The sequence below is a fragment of the Anopheles merus genome, chromosome 2R (genome assembly GCF_017562075.2).
Source record: "Anopheles merus strain MAF chromosome 2R, AmerM5.1, whole genome shotgun sequence".
Taxonomy (NCBI): Eukaryota; Metazoa; Arthropoda; class Insecta; order Diptera; family Culicidae; genus Anopheles; species Anopheles merus.
The window spans coordinates 35,956,516-35,973,441 of record NC_054082.1 but is presented as its reverse complement, the minus strand read 5'-3'; the positions used below and the strand labels follow the sequence as shown (position 1 = coordinate 35,973,441).

The window sequence follows — 16,926 nt, the reverse complement described above, 5'->3', positions numbered from 1 at the left end:
AGGTTAGCACGTGCAGTTCACGCACTGAAACCGTTTGCGCCATCCGCCCGTTCCAATACAATGTGTCGGGGGGCATGGTGAGGTAACAACCCTTTCCCAATGCTCTCTCTCTCCTGTTAGGCCGTGCTAACCCACACAGCCAGCCTATGCTAGCGTCCCAGCGAGTGGTGCGATAGGCCGCAGAAACTCCAGCCGCGGGCGCGCACCGTCCGTTCAGTCGCTCGCCGAACTTTGAATCGCAAACGCGCGCGCGCTCTCTCGCGCACCAACCAATTCCACGAGCATTCCGTTTGGCTGTGCGTGCCATCCCTCGGTAAGCCGGTTAGTAGTGTTGCCGCTGTTGTCTGCCGTTAAGTTGGGCGAGCGGGGGAATTTCAAGTGCTAGTTACCATGGTAGTCGCTGCCCTTAAAGTAGGCGATGGAAGGCGCTGACCCTCACGACGCAACAGTTGCTCCCCTCCCGAATGTGTCGCAGTCGAGTTCACACCGAGGGTGTTTTGAGTGTGTTAATTTTTGTTTTTTGGACTCAACAACCTTTTCGAAATCGGCTCAACCGAAAGCTCACGGATCATGGGATGGGACGTGAAAGTGTGTCACTGTGGTGGTTGGCTGGTGCTTGTGAATCGTGTGCTTGCACGGGCACGGACCGTGCAAGAAACGCCAAAACTTGTTCACGCGTTGCGTAACCGTATAGTGCACGTTCGCTCTCTTTTGTCCCTTTCTCTCTCTCTCTCTCTCTCTCTCTCTCTCTCTCTCTCACCTCACACGCATCGTTTGTGCAAGAGTAAAGACTGTTGTGTGTTAGCTCCACTTGGCAACTTCCACAACCCTGTTTGCCGTACAAAGGGAGGCAAAAACCTCAAAAGTCACCAAATTGGGGATTGTACCATAGCCATCCCTCCAACGCTCTCGCAAATATCGAAAACCAACTCCAGAATGACGTCAGAGACGGCGAGAAGTTCGTTGTGTGATAGACGTATCTCTCCGTGTTGTATATAGGCGAATTTGCTTGCATTGACCTCAACGGTTTTCCGGTGTTGCTAACAGCGTGATGATGATGATGATGTGGAAAGTGCAAGTCAAGGTTACTAGAAGATCAATGCCTCTCCCTCTCCCACTCTCTCTCAGCTGTTCTGTAACAAGTTTGTGTGGTTGTTGTTGTAGTTGTTCCTTCTGTTTGCACACACCATGCAACTCCATCTAATCGCCGGCTAGTGCTGGACGACTGAACTGATAACAACAGCCTCAACAGCAATCAATGCTCCACTTACCTTGGTACTTGCACCCTCCAACAAGCGGGCCAATATACTGCACCGCTTCCTTTGCTTATGTTCGTCTGACCGCTGATGCCACTTTCCCTTCCCTTGGTCCGCCCGGTACGGGACGGACCATGCGACCCAGCGCCATTATATAATGGCGCGAGCGGGACCAATTAACCCGCGCAAACCGGTTCCGATGTGTTATGTTTTTGGCATTCCTGGTGCTGAATTCGTGCGCCCGAATATTGTGACGAGTTTGGTGGCTCTTGTACAACTGGCAAGTGGCGGAATTCCTCGCCCGGCTATAGCTGAAGAACGGCAAGAGCTCGGCAAGTTCAAGGGTGCAGTTTGATTGACTTTTCGTTTTCGCCAGTTACGCCGTTTCCCGCAGTTTGCTTGACCGAAACCGCAAACACGACCGATGCACACGACACCATGCCGCCGTGCTCGTGTTGATGTGCTTCCATAGCAACAGACACATCGCCTGCTCCCTCGGCAGGGCGAAACCGTTTGGCGAATTTTGAACGCGTAGGGTTAAGGGTTGTGGGGTTTTTTTTGGCAAACTCGACATGTAGGCGTTGTCCGTGTAACACGACACGCCCCGACTGGTGAAAGTTTTCTCATTTACAAGCCGGTTTGTGTGTCATTTCCAGAATTAGTAAAGAATTGGTGAAACGCACTACCGAGCCCGTTGTCTAAGCCACCTCTGCCTTGTTGCTAGACAACGCCGCCAGAGTTGAAATCGCGATAAGCTGCAGACGCCAAGCGACGAACGCTCGACGCGGCATTGGCCGCATCAAAACACTTCAATTCGCCCCTCGAATGGCGCAACGGAAGGGGGTGGTGTGCGTTGTCCGCGAGAATAAGGGTGCTTGTTAGTCTGCGCCTCCCGCTAACGTATCGTCCGATTGGTGCAGTAAGTGTGTGTTGTGTGTGTCTGTGTGTGTTTGTGAAATTATGGCCAGTCATGCGACAAACCGGGTACAATCTGCCAGCTCAGGCAGATATTTTGGGTGGCGAAGGAAACCATATTTGTGTTTGGCAACTGCAGTCAAGGAAAAAAAATGCACATCCAACCGCTGTGTTGCATTTTGTGTGTTTTTTCGTGAAGGCGCCATGAAATACGGTGGTTAACTGGTTCAAAAACAAGAAGCGAGAAGAAGCGGGAATTTTGAACAAATACGAACTTTGTTCGCCTATATTTATGTTTTATTTACTGCGTTGATAGCAGTAAAAACTCCATGCTGCCCTTGCGGACAAGTGCTTACAGGGTTCTCCAGGGGCTCTCATAGTTGTGGGACACTTCCCTGACTTTTTCTTAATGGAAGTGTATTTCATACGTTGGAAATTGGACGCTATGGGACCCTTTTTCTAAAGGCTCCTTGGAATTTCCTATTGGATATGTCCAACAAGGGTGATATAGAGTCCAATTCCCATGGCATTTAGTTCATTTCACACAAGAAGGTGTCAATAAAGTGCTACCACCGCTATGAGCACTCCTAGGAAACCCTGTAATGCAATGGTTACTGTGACGTCGTATTGATTTATTCAGTCGGCATTGAGGATTGCAATCGAGTTAGTACAGTACAGTGAGCGGTTGAAACGATTGATCCTTCAAAGCTATTTTTAGCTCTCCATAGTACACAATCTCCATTTCCTATCTTTACATGGTTGTTGGTAGTTTTAGTGCAACGCAACATATTGCTAGGGATTGTAGTTGCTTGAAAGCTTTTGAAGTGCATGTCTCATGTTTCAAAACCGGTGATGTTGTGCCTCATTGGAGCGAAGGGAGATTTGGAAACCTATCGTTCAATACTTCATACTCCTACATCGTCGGACGTGGTTTGATTCCCACTCTGCTATGCCCAGTTAAAAAAAGAAATTAAATTAATTGTATGAAAACCACCAAACGACCAAAAATAGTAACATCAAACTGTTTTCACTTTCCTTCATTTTAGTCTCCTACCCGCCCATGAAAGGATTCACTCACCACAACGGAACATTTCCCACAACGACGCTCAGAGCCGCGTGAGAAACGAACCACTGCCAAACGAGCTGCCCGATCGGAGGCCACCGGCACACCAGGCACATTCCAGGCACCATTCTTCTCCCATTAGTGTGACGACCATTCTCCAGAACAAACCCCCAAAACCGACGATGGACCGGTTAGGACTGCTGGCGACGGCCTACGGCCAACCGAATAAACATTCTAGTCAATTCCGCAACCCGTTCGGTGGCCGGCCGTGGATGGAGCAGAGCGGTGCGGCGGCAGCAGCCCCCGGGGCCAAGGGGCTGAAGGGCATCGTGGCCGGTGGCATTACCGGCGGTATCGAGATTTGCATCACCTTCCCGACCGAGTACGTGAAGACGCAGCTGCAGCTCGACGAGAAGGGTGCGACCAAGCAGTACAACGGCATCATGGACTGCGTGAAGAAGACGGTCAAGACGAACGGTGTGCTCGGGCTGTACCGTGGGCTTAGCGTGCTGCTGTACGGCTCCATCCCGAAGTCAGCTGTCCGGTAAGGCGGTTTTCCCGTGTCCGTGTCGATGTTTCGCCTCAAACTGTGTGTACTCACTTTTTTTTTTGCCCCATTTCCCACAGGTTCGGTGCGTTCGAAAGCCTGAAGGGACGTCTGATGGACTCGAACGGGCAGCTCAGCACGTCCGGCAAGCTGCTGGCCGGGTTGGGTGCGGGCGTCGCCGAAGCCATCCTCGCCGTCACGCCGATGGAAACGGTCAAGGTGAAGTTCATCAACGATCAGCGCAGCGGGACGCCCAAGTACAAGGGGTTCTTCCACGGCGTCGGCATGATCGTACGGCAGGAGGGTCTGTCCGGCGTGTACAAGGGCCTTACCGCGACCATACTGAAGCAGGGCTCGAACCAAGCGATCCGCTTCTACGTGATGGAAACGCTCAAGGACATGTACAAGGGCGACGATCCGTCCAAGCCGGTGCCGAAGATGATGGTCGGCGCGTTCGGTGCCGTGGCCGGGGCGGCCTCCGTCTTCGGCAACACCCCGATCGACGTGGTGAAGACGCGCATGCAGGGGCTCGAGGCGGCCAAGTACAAGAACACGGCCGACTGCGCGCTGCAGATCTGGAAGAACGAGGGACCGATGGCGTTCTACAAGGGTACGGTGCCGCGACTGTCGCGCGTCTGTCTGGACGTGGCGATTACGTTCATGATTTACGACTCGTTCATGGATCTGTTCAACAAGTTCTGGCGTTAGGTCGAATCCGGTGGGGAGAGGGGGGGGGGGTCTGAGGAGTTTCAATGCCATTATCTCTAGATTGACACCTGAGGACGGTGTGAGGATGACGATGAGGCTGCAGCCGGTGTCAGGGTTCAGGGATGCAGGATGCGCCAAAGCGGAGGACGGAATGTACATTCTATAAAACGGGAAGTCTCTCGGGACAGTGGAACAAAACGCGGCAAACCAAACGACATTCCGGTGTACATTCAGGGATTTTATGAGCATAACATTATGAGCGGTCGGGAACGTGCGCAATGTTGCAGCCCCAGTTCGTTTCGTATCAGGACGCAGTTTTAGCACGTTGTGTGTTAGATGTTGACCATGCACGAATTAGCTATTAGTGGGAGCGGGTGGGGCGGGAGAAGGTATAGCAAACACATCAGAGGAATGGGGTACCAAAAGGGCACTGTTAGAGGGGGGGATTTTTTTTCGCGTAGAACATAATTACTACTACTTTTAGGGCACTGTTTAGTGGACGCCTTCCCTACCGATGGCTGCACTATTTGTAAGAAATGGTGAACTCTCCCTCACCGTTCTTGCATTCGTTAATGTTCCCTTCTCCCCGTTTTTGGTAACTGATTGCAGACGTTGCTACCGTTGCGAACGATCTCCTGTAAGGAGTTGAAATCGGCTTATATCCTAAAAACAAAAAAAAAATGAACACAAAACGTTTATCAAAAAAAGTCGGCAATTACTGTAAAACAGCCATTTTCCGTACGCGTTCAAAGAAGTTGTTGTTTTAGTTTTCATCTTGTTCGTTTTGTTATAACCGTGACTCCACACCATCATGCTGGTGCGCTTTTTCTTTACTGTACTTTAACGTTTTACGCGCTTCAAGGGTGCATCGCCGCATCGGGTTAATCACACGCATTCCGTAAACTTTTATGTTTTGTTTTTTTTTTCGTTCTACTGTAAGGCCATTTACTTTACACGCTTGCGCTTATCTGTCGCGGCTAACATACTGCGCTTTTCGTCTGGCGGCCGTTGCTTTTTTGGCGTTTTTGAAAGCGTGCTAGAGATACTAAAAAACAAAAACGACCCAATTCCTGACTCGTATTTATATACAACTATATATACACATACACAAACACACTATTATCTATATACAATGTCGTAGCGTAAAACCCAGGGTGTTTTCATTTTGTAATTTTGTAGAGGAAGTACGTGGTTAGACTGTATTGCGCATGATTGCAGGAATAAAAGCCGTGTCGAGAGACGAACGACACAAACCTACAACCAATCGAAGAAAATGCAAGATTTAAGCGTTTTTATTTCGGATGTTTCGTTTTCCGATCCATATTGTTCTACAATATCGTGTTTGTTTTTCATGTTTTTTAATCTCCATTTATTCTCTTTTAATCCATCCCCGCCGCGCCCCCACCCTACTCTACTATCGTGCTTCTATATAACTCTTTGCTGGTTTGGTTGTTTGGCTCTGCTGCTGCTGCCCACAATCCGCTGCAAACCATCGTTATCACTCTTGCTCGACGCAAAACCCTATGCATCGCTCTTACTATAATGCACTGCCCTTTCCCTTTTCAAGCGGGCTAACACTCGCGCTCTTCCTGTTGCCCCACATGTTCCGCCTTCCTCCAGCCCTCTTTTCATCCTTTTTTTTGTCCCACAACAAATGTAAATGTACACATTCATCTTACACACGCACACACACACACCGAGCACAAACAAGGAAAACACAGTCCAATACAGCTAAACACCACACCATTACCTTCCAGCAATTTGGACCTGCAGCAGCTAAACACACACACACACACGCACACGGTGGCGCGGAAAGGGGGAATTCTTCAGTCCTGAACAACGTACTAAGCTGCTGTGCCGGGGGTGTGGGAAAAGCGGACACGCAGCTAGGACGCGCGGCATCCGATGGCAACCAACGATGGTTCTACGTTCAGTCTAGGCGCCCTATGCATATGCGCCGCCCACTCCTGGGAAGAGGGCCACATTTGTATCGGGCTGCGCTTGTGTTACACCAACAATGACCAACCCAGCACTGTGCTGGTACTAGTAGTAGTACTGCTTACCAGTCTATCTTCTTTTTTTTGTTTCGTTTTGTTTTGCATAAATTATTTACATTTACAGTTTAAACATTAATCAGTTTTCATTATTGTTTTGCATACTCAATGTTTTGTCAAACGCGATCGCGCGCGCGAAACCTCGCACCTTACCTAGCGTTGTATTATTTTTCGCAAACGAAAGACTAGGAAGCCGAACAGGGGACAACAGGGTGGATGCGGCGGTGGTGCTGGTGGTGGTGGATCGAAACAATTCTGCTAAAGGTAAAGCCAATCACTCAACTCGGCCAATCGTGTGTGTTATAAGATAATAATAAGCCAGCGTCCAAACGGTGCCTTTCGCAACCTGTGGTTGAAAGCAAGCGAGCCGCCGGACCGGATTTTGTCTACATATACGGTAAGGAATCTAAACGCTAACTTAGACAAGAAATTCGGGAATAATTAGCCAATTGTGCAGGAAACATTGTACGCTAATAATTCAAAATAATCTTTGGAATACACTATTTTTCACGTAACGCAACGTAACCGTTAAACCCTACCGGAAAAAACACTATTTAACTCCCCCCCCGCGGGGTGGGTCCAAGTAGTTCTTCTTAAACGAGTGGCTAATATGAACTATTTACAATTTGTAGCTTGCACTAATACTTCTCCATGGACAAACACTTTCCTTTCCTGACGAACGAAGCTAAAAAAAACAAAACAAAACTCGCACCCGAAAAATGGAAAGTGCCAGTACCATAAACCAATCGTAATCGTGTGTCCCCTCTCCCTCCCCCTCTTGCCCCTCCAACCCTATTGCTTGTTAGCGGCTAAGAACGGCTATGACGGTGTGCGAACCCAAGAGCAAGGGCCGCTTTTATCGGCTCTTCAGCAGATTCGACAGCGAGCGGATGTGGGTCGCCAGCTCGGAGTCCATCTTGTACGCTTCCTCGTTGATGAGCCGGCGCAGATCGGGCAGGCTGGGCATGTGGTCGATGTCCTTGATGTTGAGCAGCTTCTGGAACACCTCCGTCCAGACGTGCTTTTTCAAGTATCTAGAAGGTGAAGAAAGCAGTGATGTTTGGTATCAGAACCAGTGCAGCACAAAATGTCACTGTCAATGTCATAAAAAACAATTTGACTCAAACAAAATCCATGTCAGTGTCAGCGGTACTCAATTTTGATAATCAGAGGTGATACTCAAAACGATTGGTGTGGTCAATGCATGCTTAGTGACATTTTTGCGACTACCGCTTGGGTCAGCCACTATGTCATGACTTGTTTGTGATCAGTTACATACAAAATGTCACTGACATAGTCATGACAAATTCCGGCTGAAAAAAAAATCATGTCAGCGTCACCAGTTCTGCTGTGATGATCAGAGGTGAGACTCAAACAGTTGTTGCGACCATCACATGCTTGTTGACATTGTGTGCAACCAACTCTTGGCCAGTCACTTGGTCGCGACATTCTCAGTCGGTGATCATCGCGATAGTCATGGGAGATATGCGGTGCGTGCGAGTGGTTCGAAGAAACAAAATGGGCATTGTTGCTTGTTTAATTTGAGCCTACAAACCATCAAACTAGACAGAGCGAGAAAGTATGCTCATTTTGCTGCTTGGAACCACACGACAAGTATATTCCAACAATGTCGTGATTATCATTGGGAGAAAATGTCCCGACCAAGTGAGTGATCAAGAGTTGGGTGCTAAAAAAATGTCATCAATCATGTGATTGGTCCACCAACTGTTTGAGTCTCACCTCTAATCATCTCAGTTGTGTACGTGAGCTGATTTGAGCTTCGTTTCAGTCATGAATGTTGGTGACTGAAACAGTGACATTTGGCAGCACTGCTCACAGCCAGAAAAAGTCATGATTATGCTTGCGACGGCATTAAGCTCAACTTGTCAGTCAGAGTAATGCGTTTGTCTCAAGCACTCGCATGTCGTGTACATCATAATGTTCAAGATCAAAATGTCTATGACGCACTTTCATTGAGTATCAACAATGAGCATCAAGCTCGAATATGTTCATTGTTTACGTTGGTGAGTATCTCGTGATGATCATGACACATTTGCAGCACTGATCAGAACCTTCGTTTGTGCTTGCTTCTAAAAGCCGTGATCATACCTGGGCAGCTTCTGCTTAATGTCCCAGCCGCAATCGTACTTCTTTACCAGCTGCATGTACTCCCCGAACAGCATCACGTGAATGGTGCCGGCCACACAGAACAGATCGGTCTGGAAGGACCATGGGCGCCCTTCCTGCATTTCAATGCACGTGAATCCGTCCGTTTGAATGACCTGAAATGGGGCGGGGGCAAGAAGCAAACGTTAGATTTTACAGCACCAGGACACACACACTTTCAGACCGACCACCTACCTTCTTGAATTGGCGCTTTGGTTCGAAGAAATTCATATCGATGGCACAGCCAAAATCGATCAGACGCAGGGTTGGTTCCTCCAGATCGCGGGACGGGCTGTAAGCATGGAAGAATTGTCGGAATTACTACTACACGCTCTACTAAAACGGGACACAACATACATTTTCATCAGCAGAAAGTTGTCCGGCTTGATGTCCGCATGGATAATGTTGCACGCGTGCAGATACTCCACGATCGACAGTATCTGGCAGCTGAAGTGCATTACGAGAGATTCATGCATCACCTGGTTGACAAGGGAAGCGTAAAAATGGGGGCTTAAATCGATGTTTCTTGGGATGGATGTATGCTATCTACCTTTCTTGTGGCCGCCGTTCGAATCTTATTGTTGATGTCTAGCAGGGAACCGTACTGTGAAAACTCCGACACAAGCACACTCGCATTCGGTGCAATGACCGCCGCACTGATATCCATGAAACCGGGCAGCTAAAACAAAAACAAGGGCATGAAGAGAGCGGAAACACCTTCTACCGGCCAGCGGTCACAGCGTCATCCAGCTTACCATCTTAAGATTAGTCAGTCGTTTTTTCACCTCCGTGCAGATGTACAGCTCCCACGTGTTGGCCGGCTTCTGGTACTTGATCGCGACCACCGCGCCGGACTGCGAGTTCACTGCACGAAACACCGAGCCGTACGAGCCGCGCCCGACCTCCTTCTCGATGCTGTACGCCGTCCCGCCCAGGTTCGCCGTTTGGCCCTTGAGCAGCTTCGGCAGGTTCGCGCTCGAGAGGTGATAGTTGTCGGCCGCCGCGTCCCGATTGCGCGACGGAAAGTCCACCTTGGCAAGAAACGCCCGGCACAGCTCCCCATTGAACGGGTCGACAAACGGCCGGCCGAGCTGGGTTTCGATCGTGGCGAGCGCTTTTTCGAGCCGGCGCCTACGCGCCTCCTCGTCGTGTTCGCCCGCCTGAAAGAAGCTGCTCTCCACCACGGTCGAGTTCATCGAGTCCTCGTTCTGGCCGATGTTGGACAGGTTCGTGCCCTGCTTGCGCAGAAACCGGAACGAGGCGACCGGGGTGGACGTTTTCGAGAAAGCTCCACCACCAGTGCCAACGCCGCCGGCACCGCCTCCACCACCACCAACGGAGGTTTGTGTGCGCCGGACCGGCGTGGAACAGTTGCTACCGCCACCACCGTAGTGGAACGGACCGTTGCTGTTATCGCCGGCGAACGAGATGTTGCTGAACGACGTGTTAAACTCCGAATTCGACTGGTACGACGAATCGTCCTCGTCCGGCCGAATGATGCGCTTTCCCTCCGAGCGTCTGCTGCTTCCGTTCGTTCGCCGGCGCGTCGTTTCCATGCTCGTTTCCTCCTCGCCGTAGTACTCCTCTTCCTCCTCTTCTTCTACCCCGTTCTCCGGCTCGTCCTCCTCTTCCACCTCGTAGTACTCGTCCTGCACCCCGTCGTCGTCGTCGTCATCTTCATCCTCATCAGCAGCATAATCTCCCACCGTTGCCTCGGAATAGGCATCGTCCGGTGCCCGCTGTACACGATGTCCCTGTCCCTGCTCCTGCTCCTCCTCCTCCTCGTCCTCTTCATCCTCCTCTGCCTGGTAATCGTCGTCGGGATCGTACCGATGATGCTTTCGCCGCTTTTCCTTACTGCTCGATTTGGAGCGTTTGGATTTTTTCTTCTTTTTCGACCCAACCGACGACGCATCGGTTTGCGATTGCACCGACAGGCAGGAGTCTTCGTCCGGTCGGGACGATAGCGCCAACAGTAGATTCGCATCGTCCATGTGGTTCGCAGTCGCTGCTGCAGCACGGCCCCGATCTTCCGGCTCCACCATCGATGCCTTCTTTTTCGAGTGTTTTCCTTTGGACGATGATTTCGCTTTAGCGCTGACCGATTCCCCGATTACCACCCCTCCCGCTTCCTGTGGCTGTGTTTTGGTGTGCTTTTTGTGCTTTTTCGCCCTTTCATCGGCCGGTGCTGCTGGAGCTGGTTCGACCTGTTCCCTCGGGACGGACGGTGGCTGGGAGTGGGTGTTTGCCGCACTGATGGCCGATGGTTCACCGGCCCCCGGTGGCGAAGGGGAATCGGCTCCCGATCCGCCAGCTGGCACCACCGGTGAGTAGGGGTTCGTAGCACCGGACACGGACGTCGAGAGGCCCGTTTTCTCCTTCTTAAACTTGATCGTTATCGTCTGCTTTCGACTGGTTCCATTCTCCGCCGGGGTCGAGAAGCGTATGGTGGAGGCTTCAATCTGTTCCTCGAAATCATCACAGTTTGCGTTGTACTTTCCATGATTGTTGTTTATGTAATGCTGCAATGGCGGCTGCTGTTGTTGTTGCTGCTGCTGCTGCTGCTGATGTGGCTGGTATTGTTGCGGCTGTTGTTGCGGCTGTTGTTGCGGCTGTTGTTGCTGCTGCTGTTGCTGCTGTTGCCGATGGTATTGTACCTGTGCTTGCCCTTGCGCATTCACATACGCCGCATTCGGGTTACCATTCATTGCAGATTGCGCGTCCCGTGCTTCAGCCACGCCAGAACCGTGTCCGTAGCTATTGTGCTGCACTGATTGCACCTTGGCCGGATCCTGCGCATAACCCTGCTGCTGCGCATAGCCTGCCACTGGCACAGTCTGCGCCTTCGTTTGCGCCTGCTCGTTGGCATGATTGTAGTGCTGGTACTGATGATGGTACTGGTGCGGAGCTGGCTGATGATGTGTTTGCGCTACCCGACCAGCAGCTGCTTGTGGGTGCAGCGGCCCACCCATTGCCAGCTGTGAATGCTGATGCTGCACCTGTTGCTGCTGTGACTGCTGCTGCTGCTGCGGATGATGATTATGATGATGGTGGTGATTCTGGTGTGGATGTTGCTGACCAGGCGAACTCGGATAGATTGCATGGTTTGGCGGCGTTTGTGGCGCCATCGCGTAGTGTGTGTTCGGGCGGGATGCATGCGCCTCCGGCGTGGACAGATGCTGGGCCGGACTGTTGTGCCCGTACGGTGACACAACGGTCGTCATGTTTTGATACGTCCGTTGGGAAGGGAGCTCCTGCGGCTGCTGATGCTGCTGCTGCTGCTGCTGATGCTGCTGCTGCTGCTGCTGTTGGTGCGGTTGCTGTCCTGCGGGATAGCTCGGATGAGCGTGTCCCTCGTAAGGGACATACACTTGCTGCGTGTGCTGATGATAAGGTTGGGGCGAATGGTGATGGGCATGATTGACCGGCGCGTACTGGTGTGGCCCATGATGTTGTGGCCCGTACGGTGTTACTGGGGCTGCAGTAGGAGAATGCATGTGGGTCGTTGGCACTGGCGAGTGGTGCTGATGGTGAGCACCAGCATGCACAGTATGATGCGGTTGCTGCTGTTGCTGCTGATGGTGCTGATGATGATGGCTCTGTATCACCGATGGCGTCACATTCGGTTGGTGATAGGCTTGATGTTGCACCAGCGCGTTTGGTGCCGAGTAGCCATTGCTGTAACCATGGTAAGGGCTGTGCGGTTGTTGCTGCTGCTGATGATAAAAGTTGCTCGTATGTTGTATCGAACCCTGCCGCATCTGCTGTGAATGGTAGCCAGTAGGCGGTGTCTGTATCGTTTGCCCCGCGGGCATGTGTCCAGCAGAATTTGGGTATTCCTGTGCGGGATACATTCTCTGTTGTTGCTGCTGCTGTTGCTGCTGTTGCTGCTGTTGCTGCTGCTGCTGTTGTTGCTGTTGTTGCTGATATTTCAGTTGCTGCATTTGTCGCATCTGTTTTTCCTTCTCCTGCTGGGCAATCTTCGCCTGCCTTTGCGCTTCTGCTTCCGCTTCCTTCTGCTGCTGCTGCTCCTTCCGTTTGCGCTCAAACCATCGCTGGGCGCGGATCTCCTCGAGCGAGAACTCCATCGTCGGCCGTTCCGCGTGCAGGTCCGGATAGACGAGATGCTTCGGGTAGCAGCACCGCCGGTTCGGATCGTACGGCTCCTCCAGGCACAGCGGAACGTCCCACGTTTCGTGGTTGTTTTTCGCTTCGCGCACAAAGTTCGGCGGCAGACGGATTGCGTCACTCGCGACGGGCGGAGCATGTGGCGGTTCGGGCTGCGGTGCTACCGCCGCCGGTCCTTCCACTGCTTCCCCTGCCGGACGGACGACCTCTTCAGGGCCCAGCGTGTACTGCTGTACGAGATCGGGATCGTCGTAGACGTAGCTCAGCGAGGAGGAAATCACGTACGCCGAATTGTTGAGATTACATTCGATGATGCTTTCATCCGGAGATCTGTAGTCGGACGCCTCCGTTCGCTGCTCGGCAGTGGTTGGTGGCGGCGCCGTGGCTAGTTCCTGTCCCTGCTGGCCGACTGCGTTTGCGGGCGAACTGCGGTACTGCTCTTCGCTGGAAGCCTGATGCTGCACAGGTTGCTGTTGCGGGTGCGAAGCCGTAGCAGCAGGTACTGGAGTGACGTTCACCTCACTGGCCGTAAACGAGTTCGCTTGCTGATACGGTTCCTGCTGGCCATTGCTAGCGTAGTATGTACCGTTCGGTGGCTTTTCCGGCATGTAATAGCTTCCAGTCGGGACCGGTCTGCTCTGCTGCTGGTGGTAATAGCCGTGCTGCTGCTGCTGCTGCTGCTGCTGCGGTGCATGGTTAGCGTACACTCCGTTCGGTGCTGCAGTAATGACGCTTCCGTTCACGGCGTGCGGATGAGATGGATGTGCCGCCTGCCCGGGATGATAGCTCGGCTCCTGCTTGAGCCGTTTGTGTGGTGGACTCTGCGACGGTGGTGCCGGCAGCCGCTGCTCGACCATTGCGCTGGCGGACCGCTTTTTTGCTAGCGTTTCACTGTACAGCCGATAGTTTCGTTGCGCTTCGTGCAGTTCCTCGATTGGCTGTGCCTTCATCTGCAGGCCAAGATTGAAGATCGACACGGCCTGCTTGTAATCGCGCTCGGCCCATCCAATGTAGAAGCTGGCGCACTGCGTGCCAATGTTCTTCTTGTACATCATTTGGTAGTAGCTGGCGGGCGATTGCTGCATATCGATCTACAAAGGAACGGCATATGAATGGTTAATTATGTCCATCCCGTTGTCCAATCCCCCATGCTCTCATTACTTACGTATTTCATCCATATTTTTACCATGCGCGTGTCCTGCTTGTAGCCCTCCGCGTCCTGATACAGCAGCAGACATTTTTCTACGATCGATCGCAGATTGTTCAGACGGTCGAACGACCGGTTCTGCTCGTACCAGGTGATGTAGTTGAACCACAGATCGAGCGGATCGGTCCCGTTGTACCCCCGGATCGCATCCTCCCAAGCTTGCTTGTCGGCCTCGAACCGGGGGTTTGCTACCATGCCACCACCACCACCGCCGCTACCCTCGACCATGGGTGCAGCATGATGTACTGGCGAACCATGACCGTGCGGTAGCGGGCGGTGCGAATTCATCGCTTACCCCAGATTATAGCCCAGACGGGGACGATCCAACGACCCGGGACGGGAGTCGCAGACTGTCTTGCGGAGTTATCTTGCTTGCGTTGCACGTTGCCAATGTCCCACCACGCCACACCGACTAATCACTCTCACTGGACACACGAAATGGGTCAACAATCACATACGCACTCACACACCCGCACACTGTTGCGATGTGGGTTTTCCCCCCGGCAGGAACAACCCCCACAAACGGGCAGCACGGTGGCTACTGCATTCCGGATCCTCGACCGTGCCGCATCCGACCGACGGCCGAAAATCAAAACAAAAACATTGAACACACGCCCGAATGCGCACTACAGTCCATATTTGAATCAATACTGAAGGCCCGTTTTAGAATGGCCCCTGGTCTACGAGAGGTCTGGGTTACGGTTTGCTTACTTTCCGCCGCAACTGCACCTGCAGGTATCGCAGGTGGTGCAGAATGCAAATGTCTTGCCCCTCGTTCGATTGGTGGAAACTTGGGCCAGTCCGATCACTTCCTTCCACGGTGACCCTTTTCACTGCACACAGGCATTAGTCACGAGGCACATGATGGTCAGGCGAGGCGAACAGGGAAAGGTAGAGGCGGGGCAGACGTGCTGCTTTATGCTTACGGCCCGCTAGTGGGCTGCAGCTTCCTCGGACGTGGTCTTCGTTGCGCTTATCCAATCTTTTCACAACCCGCTGGAACTGTTGCGGGTGGGCTGGACGAGTGACAGCGGCTGCGACGGTGGCGAGCGGGAGGAAGACGATGCGGGACGAAAATTTCTGTAGAAAACCCTGGGGCTGCTGCTACTGCTGCTGCTTCGTGTTTCGTCACGGAGAGAGCAGTGGTACACGCCAATTGTCCCCGGAATCCGCGAACCTTTCGACGGGCAGCCCACTGTAGCGGCGCGAAAGAGTTGTCCTAGGAACCGAATTGCTTGCGGATAGCACTTTTGCCTACGTTCCCGTACAATTTTAGTTTGAGATAAAAAAAAATATACCAATCGAAGAAATGCACGCAACGAAACATACGGCGCGATTACACGGTGGCGAACGCGTTGACAGCATCACAAACGCTTCGGAAACGCTTCAGCCTGTCAGACGGAACAATATTCGAGAAGTTTAAACTGTACCGGGCGAGGTAGGCTCATATGCTTGCTGTGCTGTTTGCGGTGCTGATGAGATAAAGCTCATGGAATAAAAAAAAGGTTTCAAATTTTAATTTCAGCAGTCAACTTAAGTGCGACAAAGAATGCAATGTGATAACCTTCTACCTATTTATTTTAACTCCCTATCGTCTGTGGGCTATAAGTGGTATCATAGTACAATACTATTCTCATCTTCTTCTTATAAAGCGAGAAATGATTTATCCTCTTTTGTTTATCTCAGACGTGCGTCCGATAACGCATATTCAGAGGCTTACTTTCTCTATATTTTAGCTTGGACTAACTGGAGTCATTTTGATACTTTTCTCAAAACGATTCTGGAGTGAATTGCTTAAAAATCGTTCTTATTACTGTTGAAACGACTTTTATGGAGTAAATCGTTGAATATTAAATAAAGTTGGACCTTACTGGTTGAACTTTGATTGCATGCCTTCGTCGGAGTGCTGTACTACAGTGGAGCGCCGTTTATCCGGGAACCTTTTATCCGGCTATTCGTTTATCCGTGCAGTTCAGAAATGACCCTACCAGCATTAAACGGCTTTGAAGGCATTCAGAAGGCATTTAAGGCCTTAGTCGCCTTAGAAGGCGAATAAAGATTTCAACCGAAACTTTCACGGCTGTAACGGGTTCTCTTCGAAATCTTTCAACTTTTTGATTCAAGGAGAACAGATAGCTTGCCGCCATCTTAGCTTGTTTATATACTGAATTTGCACCTATACCAGTGTAACTGCCAAATAGAGCAGTGATAACGCTTTTGGTTCCGAACCGAGAAAGCGTGTGTTCAAATCCAGATTTTTATGATCTTTTTTCTGCGTTTATTTCTTTTTAAATTAATTTTTTCTTACTATAATTACTTGAAACAAAATTTATGTGAAGCGAAATTAAAATAATACCTTTTTAAAAAAACATAATAATTACACTATGTTCACCGTTCATTATCAGGATGGGAGAAATATGTATCTCATTTTTCCTTTTATTTTAGTTATCGAAATGAGTTTGATATATTATTACCTTTCAATGAGTTGGTATTTAACAACCGAATAATGTAGACCATCTTTAATAAAGTGAAATAGCTCAGAGCTTAACGCAAGAGAACATAACACGTAAATCGTGCTATCGAATCTCACGCTCATATCTGGGAACACTACAACAGTGCAGTGCTGAAGACGCTTGTAAGGTTTTCTTTTGACAGTTGCAATTTCAAATTTCAAATTAAAAGCGAAATTTTTCATTGACATATTTCAAAGGCATTTAATTACTGCTAAATGCACTGCTGATCGCCTTCAATTCGCCGGCGATTACAAGGCGATTAGAAGGCATTTAACGGAAATTTGCGGGTAGGGTAATAAAGTGAAATAGCTCAGAGCTTAACGCAAGAGAACATAACACGTAAATCGTGCTATCGAATCTCACGCTCAT

At 50.7% G+C, this 16,926-nt stretch overlaps 2 protein-coding genes across 4 annotated transcripts; one reads left to right on the top strand and one right to left on the bottom strand.

Moving 5' to 3' along the window:
- The first annotated feature begins 203 nt into the window (after positions 1–203).
- Positions 204–5,749, top strand: LOC121590832 (putative tricarboxylate transport protein, mitochondrial). 3 transcript variants are annotated; one of them, XM_041910871.1, is made up of 3 exons: positions 204–313; positions 3,218–3,778; positions 3,862–5,749. In XM_041910871.1, exons 2-3 carry the CDS (start codon positions 3,417–3,419, stop codon positions 4,487–4,489), a joined length of 990 nt encoding a protein of 329 aa, XP_041766805.1. In that variant the 5' UTR covers positions 204–313; positions 3,218–3,416; the 3' UTR covers positions 4,490–5,749. The 3 variants fall into 3 exon arrangements, with proteins under 3 accessions (XP_041766805.1, XP_041766806.1, XP_041766804.1); XM_041910872.1 differs by having other exon boundaries at positions 238–321; XM_041910870.1 differs by lacking the exon at positions 204–313 and adding an exon at positions 403–501.
- A 383-nt stretch (positions 5,750–6,132) lies between these two features.
- Positions 6,133–15,388, bottom strand: LOC121590831. Its single transcript, XM_041910869.1, has 7 exons — positions 14,003–15,388; positions 9,465–13,928; positions 9,260–9,388; positions 9,067–9,188; positions 8,905–9,001; positions 8,653–8,825; positions 6,133–7,577 (listed from the first exon to the last, which is right to left on the bottom strand). Exons 1-7 carry the CDS (start codon positions 14,330–14,332, stop codon positions 7,400–7,402), a joined length of 5,493 nt encoding a protein of 1,830 aa, XP_041766803.1. The 5' UTR covers positions 14,333–15,388; the 3' UTR covers positions 6,133–7,399.
- Between the last annotated feature and the right edge of the window lie 1,538 nt (positions 15,389–16,926).

Bases quoted from the DNA above. Each gene is read 5' to 3' on its own strand.
- LOC121590832 (XM_041910870.1), top strand. From the start codon at position 419: ATGGAAGGCGCTGACCCTCACGACGCAACAGTTGCTCCCCTCCCGAAT. The intron at 502-3,217 runs GTGTGTTAATTT...CCTTCATTTTAG, and splicing joins TCACACCGAGGGTGTTTTGA to TCTCCTACCCGCCCATGAAA. The intron at 3,779-3,861 runs GTAAGGCGGTTT...CATTTCCCACAG, and splicing joins ATCCCGAAGTCAGCTGTCCG to GTTCGGTGCGTTCGAAAGCC.
- LOC121590831 (XM_041910869.1), bottom strand. From the start codon at position 14,332: ATGAATTCGCACCGCCCGCTACCGCACGGTCATGGTTCGCCAGTACAT. The intron at 13,929-14,002 runs GTAAGTAATGAG...GTTCCTTTGTAG, and splicing joins TAAAAATATGGATGAAATAC to ATCGATATGCAGCAATCGCC. The intron at 9,389-9,464 runs GTAAGCTGGATG...TTTTTGTTTTAG, and splicing joins GACTGACTAATCTTAAGATG to CTGCCCGGTTTCATGGATAT.